This window comes from Stigmatopora nigra, chromosome 18, assembly GCF_051989575.1.
Source record: "Stigmatopora nigra isolate UIUO_SnigA chromosome 18, RoL_Snig_1.1, whole genome shotgun sequence".
Lineage (NCBI taxonomy): Eukaryota > Metazoa > Chordata > Actinopteri > Syngnathiformes > Syngnathidae > Stigmatopora > Stigmatopora nigra.
The window spans coordinates 5,585,319-5,594,746 of NC_135525.1; the positions used below are offsets into that span (position 1 = coordinate 5,585,319).

Consider the following 9,428-nt stretch of genomic DNA (forward strand, 5'->3'; position numbering starts at 1 on the left):
TAATTCAATCAAACTTTAAAATGAACACAGTCTCTTGTTCCATCCAGCATGGGATTAAAAAGTTGCTTTCATACTACTAAAGTTTGATTTTCTTCCCAGGTATCCATTGTACTCCAGTACTTTAAAGTACACGTTTGCTGTGTCACCCATCATCTAATAAGCTCGCATAACTCCACACCACTTTGACATCAGTCACAGTGACACTTGTGCGTCCCATTAGCACCATATAGAGAGTGACCAAGGAGGGGCTGAGCGGGGGGCCGGCATGGGGGGGATCCCTTGAGCCTTTTGAAGTCCGAGTCAAAGAGGAGAGACGGGATGCCAGGCATGGACTTCAAGTGAAAAGAGAAGAAGAAAGAACCAAAAAAAAATAAGGTAAGACTCAAGTGAATGTCTTATCTTAAATTTGTGTTGAGAATTTCAAGTGGGGGGAAACAAATTGGGTCATTGTTGGTAGGGGGGGGGGGTCTCCGAGAACAAGTGTCGCTCACTTGAGTAATCGGCGCTGAATCTCAGATAACATGAAAGTGCTGGCGGCCAAACTGTGCTTTGCCACCACTTTGGATAGTTTGGGTCACTGCTACTGCCTGACCTGTTCAAGTACTAGGAATATTTGCTTACAATTATATCATGACTTGCTTTCATTTTTGCGCAAAATACATGTGTATTAATGTAGTAGTATTACTATGTGATGGGTACAGTAATACTATAGAATACCGTATTTCAAGACACTGTCTGGTCCATGTTGGCCAGTTTTAGACTCCATGATGGACTAACTGAGGCCATAATCAACTGGGCGGGGCTAATAAATGTTTGTTCATTGGCCCCACCCAGTCTACTGTCTTCAATGGCGGCTAAACTAGTTCTGCGTCCATCGCTAAGATATACTGCAGTGTCAAAGACTGGAGTCAAAATTGGTTCCAAGCCTATAGCTGAAAGACAAGTAGAAAGTAAATACTATGACATTTTGAAAAATTTAGTTTGGAGTTTAATAATTAAGAAATATAGATGTAGTTTAAAAAAAAACATAAATTAACCAAGACCTATTGACCTCCATCCTTGCGTATGTATGTCTGTTTTTTAAATGACCAAAATGCTACATACGTTAAAATGAAATTGTATTGATCCAGCATTAAATATGGTGGGCATGTCTTAAACCATGCCTTGCTCAATTGTTAATCAAATACCGATTCTATTCTTCAGTAGCAATAGCAATAGGATTATCCAAAGGTTCAAGCAGTCAACATAAAACCTCCTTATGACCGACTGGAATATGTTGAGTACTCTAAAACATATCCTAAAAATCACATTAAATGCAAAAAAAAATAGTTTAACCCTGTTATTCTGCCTTAATTGTGAAGTGCACTCACCAAAAGGCATTTATTTTCAAGGTGTCCACGCCTACCGACAATCCCAAGTGAAAAGGACTAATGCAACAAAATTCAATCAGTACTTCTACTCTTGACACTTTTATGTCACTTATGAGTCATTGCTAACACCCCCCCCCCCCCCCCCACCCCCTTCTGTTTGAATAGGAAATAATTAGGAAGGTGTCAAAGCCTTCCAAAAAAGAAACTGGAATTGTGACAGATAACTGCATTCACGTCTGGCAACAGCAAGGCGTGGTAACTAATCACTTGGGCATTCCACCCACTATTTTTTTGCAGTATTTTCTCTTGTGAGTACTGCCTTGTGCATTAATCAGAGCAAAGGGAAAGATGACCTTTCACTGCTGTTTATTTTGGGGAAGAATGCAGGAGCAGCTGTTCTATTCCTGCCGCTTCAGTACCCCCCCCCCCCTACCCACCCTCCTTTATGAATTCCAGTCATCCACTGGAACAGCTAAGCGTGTATCTGAGCACGCTACGGTATAAATAACAGTTGATAGAAAGCAAGGTTATAACGTCATTTTGGTGTTCTTGAAAAAGTAGTTTCATCAAAATACTTTTTCGCGAAAGTAACAAATTCAATAGATTAGTGGTTTTTCCAAAATATTGTGTAAGTACTACCTGTGGTACGCAAAATACTTTAAAAAAAAATCTGTTATAGCACATTAATTAAGTACAGTTATTTTGATCTTATATAAATTAGTCATTTACAATTTTAAAGATACACTGTCATATTTTAACAGGGATTGGTGGTCTTAGTCTTCTAATCTATTTGAGCTCTCCAAACTGTTTTTTTCTATCCAAAAATCAATAGGAAATGACCTAGAAACTGAAAAAAGTCCCTAAAACAATAACATGTGACCTAAAATCAACAGAAATTAAACCAAAATGCTGTGTATTTGACCCCCAAAAATTCAGGACGCAATTTTTTTAACACTATCATTAGCAGCCAATACATTTCTGCTAGTCCTGATGGCGGACACCCAACTTTCATATACAACAATCAATTGTAATGACCAATTCAGTTCAGTTCATTCAAATGTTATATTTTACATTTTTTGAGTTACAATTTGTGGAATCAGTAAAGTAACAAAACGAGTTCCTCCACTGTTCAAGAGTATCTCGTGTTCACTTAAACTTGGTTTGTACCTGACACACAAATGTCATTGTTGAGACGTTCAACCAGTTGCATGTGGATCAGCAGCGTTCCTCCGCCAACATTAAAAAATGTCTTTTACATAACAGCAGCATTTAGCTTCTCCTGTGCGAGACAGCCACCATGGCCAGCCTTCCAAAAGAACCTTCTCAAGATGCGAACAAAAACAGCTTCTGGATGGTAAGTAAGTCTTGTTTTGTAACTAAAAACTACAAACTAAAGCATTTTCTGCAAAACTGTTGAACAACAAAACAACTTACAGGCAATCTATTTGCAAGAATTCTGCGCGTTTTAAAAAAATATTTCTGTCAAATGAACAAAGTACTGTAAAAAGAACTACATTTTCAATGTTGTTATACTGCATATGACTGTAAATGTTTGCATGCGGACTACCATGTCAACATTTCAGTCTAATTTCAGCTAGTAAATTCCTTTTAAATTCTTAAGGAGGACATTTTCGCCAATCTTTTGTACACAAAACACTCCAATCGGGATTCAGTCGATAGTAGTAGTAGTATAGTAGTACAAGTGAAATCCATTTTCTTATTAAATACAATTAATAAAACCGCTACTGCTAGTATTGCAACCGTAAATTTAACATGATTTCTTTACTGTGTACGACTGCTGATTGTTATTGTTGTTGTCGTCTATGTTAGCCCGGGAATTACGTCCCGACTGTACGCAGAACTCAGCAGTCGTACGGGGCTTGCAACGACCTGGTGGCTTGCTTTGCGGAGAGAGCCAGAGTGGAAAGAGCGTATGCGCAGCAGCTCAGCCAATGGAGCAACAAGTGGAAGGCCATCATTGAAACTAGTGAGTAATGTTGTCAATTACACTAGACATCCAATTTGAGTGGATTCAATGAAAGGTTCAATGAATTAAATATGTCGGTGTCCTTCCGCAGGGCCGCTTTACGGCTCCCTGATGACAGCCTGGCAGAGTTTTTTCACTTCTACCGAGCGCCTGGCCGCCCTACACTCGGCCATCTCGCAATCTCTGGTGGCCGAGGAAGGGGTCCGGGTTAAGACCTGGCAGAGGGAGAGCTTCCCCAAAAAACTCTTTTGCGGTTTCCGGGAAAGCTACGACAACAACGCCAGCTTCTCCCGAGCGCAGAAACCCTGGAACCAAAAGCTGAGTAAGGTTCGTGGCGGAAGGTTTTTGGAATCTGAACTTTGAATCCATCATGTTTCAGTCAATGCCACCATATATTTTCACTTAATCAAGGTGTACCCAGATGATGCATTTATTTTTCACCATTAGGCATTATGTATAACGCTATTTGACATGCATAACATTACATTAAAATCCGTAAGAAACAATTCAAACAATTGAGAAATTGAAATACAGATCATTTTTATCATGATTAATCATGATAGTAATTAATCACATATAAAATTGACAATTGCCCATGTTAGCGATGGATCTAGTTATTAGCAAACAAATAAAAAAGGAAGCAACGCATATTGAGATATTAAAGTAGATTAAGGTAGATTATCCCAGCTCAGATTGCATCTACTTTGAGACTGTGACATCAGTTCTATCCAGACCACTTACCAACGTTACGTATCCGGATGCTTGTGGATCAGAATTTCCAACAGAAAGCAGATGTTCCTGCCCTCACACGACTCTGGTCTCGCCGATGACTTTTTCATTTCCCATGATTACACCGGAGCTCAATTTGCCAATCTGGCGTTACACTATGCTCATGTTATGGAAAAAGTGGCACAGGCTGTTGTTAGAGTCCGTACGATCAAAGCTACTCGGAAGCGCGGTAAAACCTGCAGTTGATACTACGCCACAGATTATTTGTAAAGCATTTCTCATGTGCGGAATTGAGATTGCCAAAGATGACGATATTGCCAGACCACTCCCATTTTCAGTCTTTGCCGACAGTTTGAAGGCTATGACTTGGTTTCTGTATTTATGGGTGTTTTTGCGTGTGTTTCACAGCTGGAGAAGGCCCGGGTCGTGTACCATAAGTGCTGTCAGAAGGAACAGGGCGCCGTGGATAAAGAAAAACAAGCCAACGAGATGGTCAACTTGAGTCTGGAGAAGAAGCAGAAGGTGACGGAGGCCAAAGAGGTGGCCACAGACACTAAAGAAAAGGTGATCCTTCCCGAATGACTCCATGTCGGTTGTCACTGTCACAAACTCCAGATATCTCTTCATAGCTCTCAATCCTGAGTGAGATTTATTGCTGCCTGAGTACTTCAATTCTATGCCATTATTGGATTGGATAATTTTATTCATATATATATATATATATGTATATATATATATATATATATATATATATATATATATATATATATATATATATATATATATATATATATATATATATATATATATATATATATATATATATGTGTATATATATATATATATATATATATATATATATATATATATATATATATATATATATATATATATATATATATATATATATATATATATATATATATATATATATATGAATACAATTATCCACATATACACACATATACACATATACACATATACACATAAACAAATATACATATATACACATAGACACATACATATATACACATACACACAAATGCCTTTAAAACATGCGTGTAAAGATCGACAACGACTATCATGGGTTATCATTGTATTTATTCATTCAGGTATTTAGAGGTAAATAAGCACTGGATTCTATCCGAGGTCTTTATCTGTTGCATAAGTCACGGTCGCAGCAGGAAACTGTGGCCACGCGTGTCAACAAATTGCAGCCATACTTTGTATAGCAGCCTTTAAAGTAGCCAGTAGCGGCTGTGGAAAATATCAAAAAATATCTCATTACAAATGCTTTGCGACGAAAATGGCGAGAAAAGAGTTAACATATATGCAAACAACTCACGAGGATTGTAAATGGCACCGATACAGGTGTCACTGTCCCCACTGCAGGTCTCAATGGATCCAGGACATCTGCGCATTCCTCCACAGTAACATTGCAGGGCGGCACCTTGACCGATAAAAAACAAAAATCACATTTTTAATCTGCTTTTTTTTGGCTCGGAGTTCGGTCCATTTTAGGGGGTAAATGAATAGAAGTCACAATCTATTTTTGTCAATAATCAAGCAGTCACTCACCCTGACTGACGAGCACAAAGACAAGAAGGGAGACAAGGAGGACCTTCTTCATGTTGTTCACTCGTTTGTGCTTCTTCCTCTGAGTGAGCGCTCTTTTTTGCAACCTTTATATTTTCAATTGTCCCCCATATAACGCAAAAGCCAGTTTATTATTTACTATTAGGAAAATAGTTTGCTTGCATAAGCAGTCGGCAAATAAATGTTCATAGAATGGGCCACGGATGATGAAATGCCGGAATTTTGGGATAAAACATTGCGACATGTCGGACCTTTGATCACACAGTAGCGCACTAACTAGTGTACAATGTGTATGTATATGTATGTGTATGTATATATATGTGTATGTGTATGTATATGTATGTGTATGTATATATATATGTGTATGTATATGTATGTATATATATGTGTATGTATATATATATGTGTATGTATATGTATGTGTATGTATATATATGTGTATGTATATGTATGTATATATATGTGTATGTATATATATGTGTATGTATATGTATGTGTATGTATATATATGTGTATGTATATGTATGTATATATATGTGTATGTATATGTATGTATATATATGCGTATGTATATGTATATATATGTGTATGTATATGTATGTATATATATGTGTATGTATATATATGTGTATGTATATGTATGTGTATGTATATATATGTGTATGTATATGTATGTATATATATGTGTATGTATATGTATGTATATATATGCGTATGTATATGTATGTATATATATGTGTATGTATATGTATGTATGTTTATATGTGTATGTATATGTATGTTTATATGTGTATGTATATATATATATATATATATATATATATATATATATATATATATATATATATATATATATATATATATATATATATATATATATATATATATATATATATATATATATATATATATATATATATATATATATATATATATATATATGTGTATATGTGTATATATATATATATATATATATATATATATATATATATATATATATATATATATATATATATATATATATATATATATATATATATATATATATATATATATATATATATATATATATATATATATATATATATATATATATATATATATATATATATGTATATGTGTATGTGTATGTATATGTGTATGTGTATGTATATGTACAAGTACGTGAAATGTGTATGTGTATATGTATGTATGTATATATATATATATATATATATATATATATATATATATATATATATATATATATATATATATATATATATATATATATATATATATATATATATATATATATATATATATATATATATATATATATATATATATATATATATATATATATATATATATATATATATATATATATATATATTTATATTTTTATATATATATATATATATCGCATTACTTCTAGTAAAATACAGGCACTATTATCTTCAGAAACAGGAAATATGCGATACAATGTTTACATTTTGTCTCCAAATTACAAGTACTACAGATACACTGCTACTTGCTTTAAAAGACATCCAAGTACCTCAAATCCTCTTTATCCAAATGCTTCCCTCCAATGTACTGCAGGCTCGGGAGCGCTACGAGAAACTCCTGGAAGACGTGACTAGCTACACGCCACGCTACATGGAGGAGATGGAGGTTGTTTTTGAGCAATCGCAAGAGGAGGAGAGGAAACGCATTAGCTTTTTGAAGCAGGCTTTTCTATCCATCCACAGACACCTGGACGTCACCAACAACGAGAGGTGATGGGACAGAACATTTTCCGTGTTAGTTGCGACGTTTAACGAATGTGTGTGTGGTTACATCAGCATCAAGGAGGTGTACGATGAACTTCACCAAGCGCTAATGGCTATCAACGAACAGGAGGACCTCAAATGGTGGAAAAACAGTCACGGACCAGGCATGCACACCAACTGGCCAAAGATACAGGTTTGAAACTCTTTCACTTGACACAATTGCAGTGGTTCTCAAAATGTGGTACGAGTAACAGCACTGGAATTTAACGTTCAATCCAGGTTTAATCATTTTGTACCATGCAACATTTCTAACATCAACAATGGTCTTTGCAACTTTTAAAATGCATTACCTCATAGCAATGGTTATAGTAAGGCTCATGTTTCCGTTTAAATGTTTAACTTGTATTCAGCTTGGCCATTGGATGTGCCTTGTAAACTAGAGATATATAATAAATCACCACACAATCCATATGTTTTTATGGTTCAGAAATCCATCCATCCACCGTCTGTTAAAATGCAGTACATGCTATCAATGGACACAGTCATACTTATGTAAAAAAAATGTTGGAGAATCACTGCACCACTGGATTCCAGTGCACAACTGGTACTTAATGTCTCTCTTCAGGAGTGGGTTCCTCCTGTGAAAAAGCTGAAACGGAAGAAACGAGATCAGAAAGGCAAAGAAGGCCGTCCGTGAGTCTACTTCTTCCCTGTGTTGGCTTCTTGATTTCTGCTGTTTCTTATGACTCTTTATCGTTAGAGTGATGATCGGAGGCGTGAAGGTACGAGCTCTGTACGACTACACGGGGGAGGAGGGGGATGAGCTCTCCTTCAAAGCAGGTGACACACTGAAAAATACAAATATGTACAAGTAGTACTGTACAATATGACTAAATATTGCCAAAACCACATGAAACTTTTTTAACACGTCTATCGTGTCCATAAATACACCTGCAATACATTTTGTAGCCAGAAGTAGGCGCCCAATTTATAGAAAATTGCTATACTTGGGCATTCATATGCTGTAGTTCCACCATTTGATCTTAAGATGTCCCTATCACAACTCAGTTGTTAGCCAATGGGATCTCAGCTCATTTTCTGAACCGCTTTTCTTCACTAGGGTCGCTGGAGCCTATCTCAGTCGAAGTCCTGAATTGGTAACCAGCCAATCGTAGGGCACGTAGCCAGAAACAACCCTTCACACTCATACAATTTAAAGTGTCCAATCAGCCTAGCATGCATGTCTCTGGAATCTGGGAGGAAACCGGAGTACCCGGAGGAAACCCATGCAGGCCCAGGGAGAACATGGAAAACTCCACACAGGTTGACTGCACATGGATTTTTCCACACCACACAGCAGTGGTCACTCAAATTATTTGTCATGTTTTTTTTTTTAATTTTATTAACTGGTTATTGTGGCAATAGCCAGGAATTTACAAATATTACATTGATATTTAATCCTACTTGAATCTAACATGGGTCATTGTGGTCTTAGGTGAGGAGTTCTTGAAGGTGGAAGAGGAGGACGACCAGGGTTGGTGTCGAGGGATCCTGAGTGGAGGAAAAGAGGGTTTCTACCCGGCCAATTACGTGGTACTTGTGGAGTGACTGTGTCACCTTAACGTTTTCAACGTGGAGATACACAAATGGTTTGCTTTGGAAATTCCAGATGTTTGTTTGCCTGTTCACAAAGTTCATGTTTACTGTCCTTAGATCGGGGTTTCCCAAGTGCTGACACAGATCCAGAAATCTGTTTTGATTAGGTAGTCAGTGTTTGAATGTCTATGGCAAATGTTATGATGTCTAACTCTTTGGCAGCCATTGATTGGGGGCGCTAGATGAGAAATAGCATTGACTGGTATCATGACTGGATGGTAGTGAAAGAGTTAATAAAGGACGACAGTATGTTTCAGTCCCGTGAGGAATCAGATTCAAGACTCTTGGGAAACCTTGACTTTGGAGATTTTTTTTGCCCAAATAAAAGCATTTACCAAG

At 36.2% G+C, this 9,428-nt stretch overlaps 1 protein-coding gene across 1 annotated transcript; it reads left to right on the forward strand.

Annotated features, from left to right (window-relative positions):
- Positions 1-256: 256 nt before the first annotated feature.
- LOC144211202 (protein kinase C and casein kinase substrate in neurons protein 3) lies at positions 257-8,242 on the forward strand. Its single transcript, XM_077738228.1, has 8 exons — positions 257-375; positions 2,634-2,724; positions 3,201-3,357; positions 3,449-3,684; positions 4,495-4,650; positions 7,264-7,439; positions 7,506-7,626; positions 8,059-8,242. Exons 2-8 carry the CDS (start codon positions 2,668-2,670, stop codon positions 8,128-8,130), a joined length of 975 nt encoding a protein of 324 aa, XP_077594354.1. The 5' UTR covers positions 257-375; positions 2,634-2,667; the 3' UTR covers positions 8,131-8,242.
- Positions 8,243-9,428: the final 1,186 nt, after the last annotated feature.

Coding starts and splice junctions, on each gene's coding strand:
- LOC144211202 (XM_077738228.1), top strand. CDS start 2,668: ATGGCCAGCCTTCCAAAAGAACCTTCTCAAGATGCGAACAAAAACAGC. Junction 4,651..7,263: donor CCACAGACACTAAAGAAAAG/GTGATCCTTCCC, acceptor AATGTACTGCAG/GCTCGGGAGCGCTACGAGAA. Junction 7,440..7,505: donor GACGTCACCAACAACGAGAG/GTGATGGGACAG, acceptor TGGTTACATCAG/CATCAAGGAGGTGTACGATG.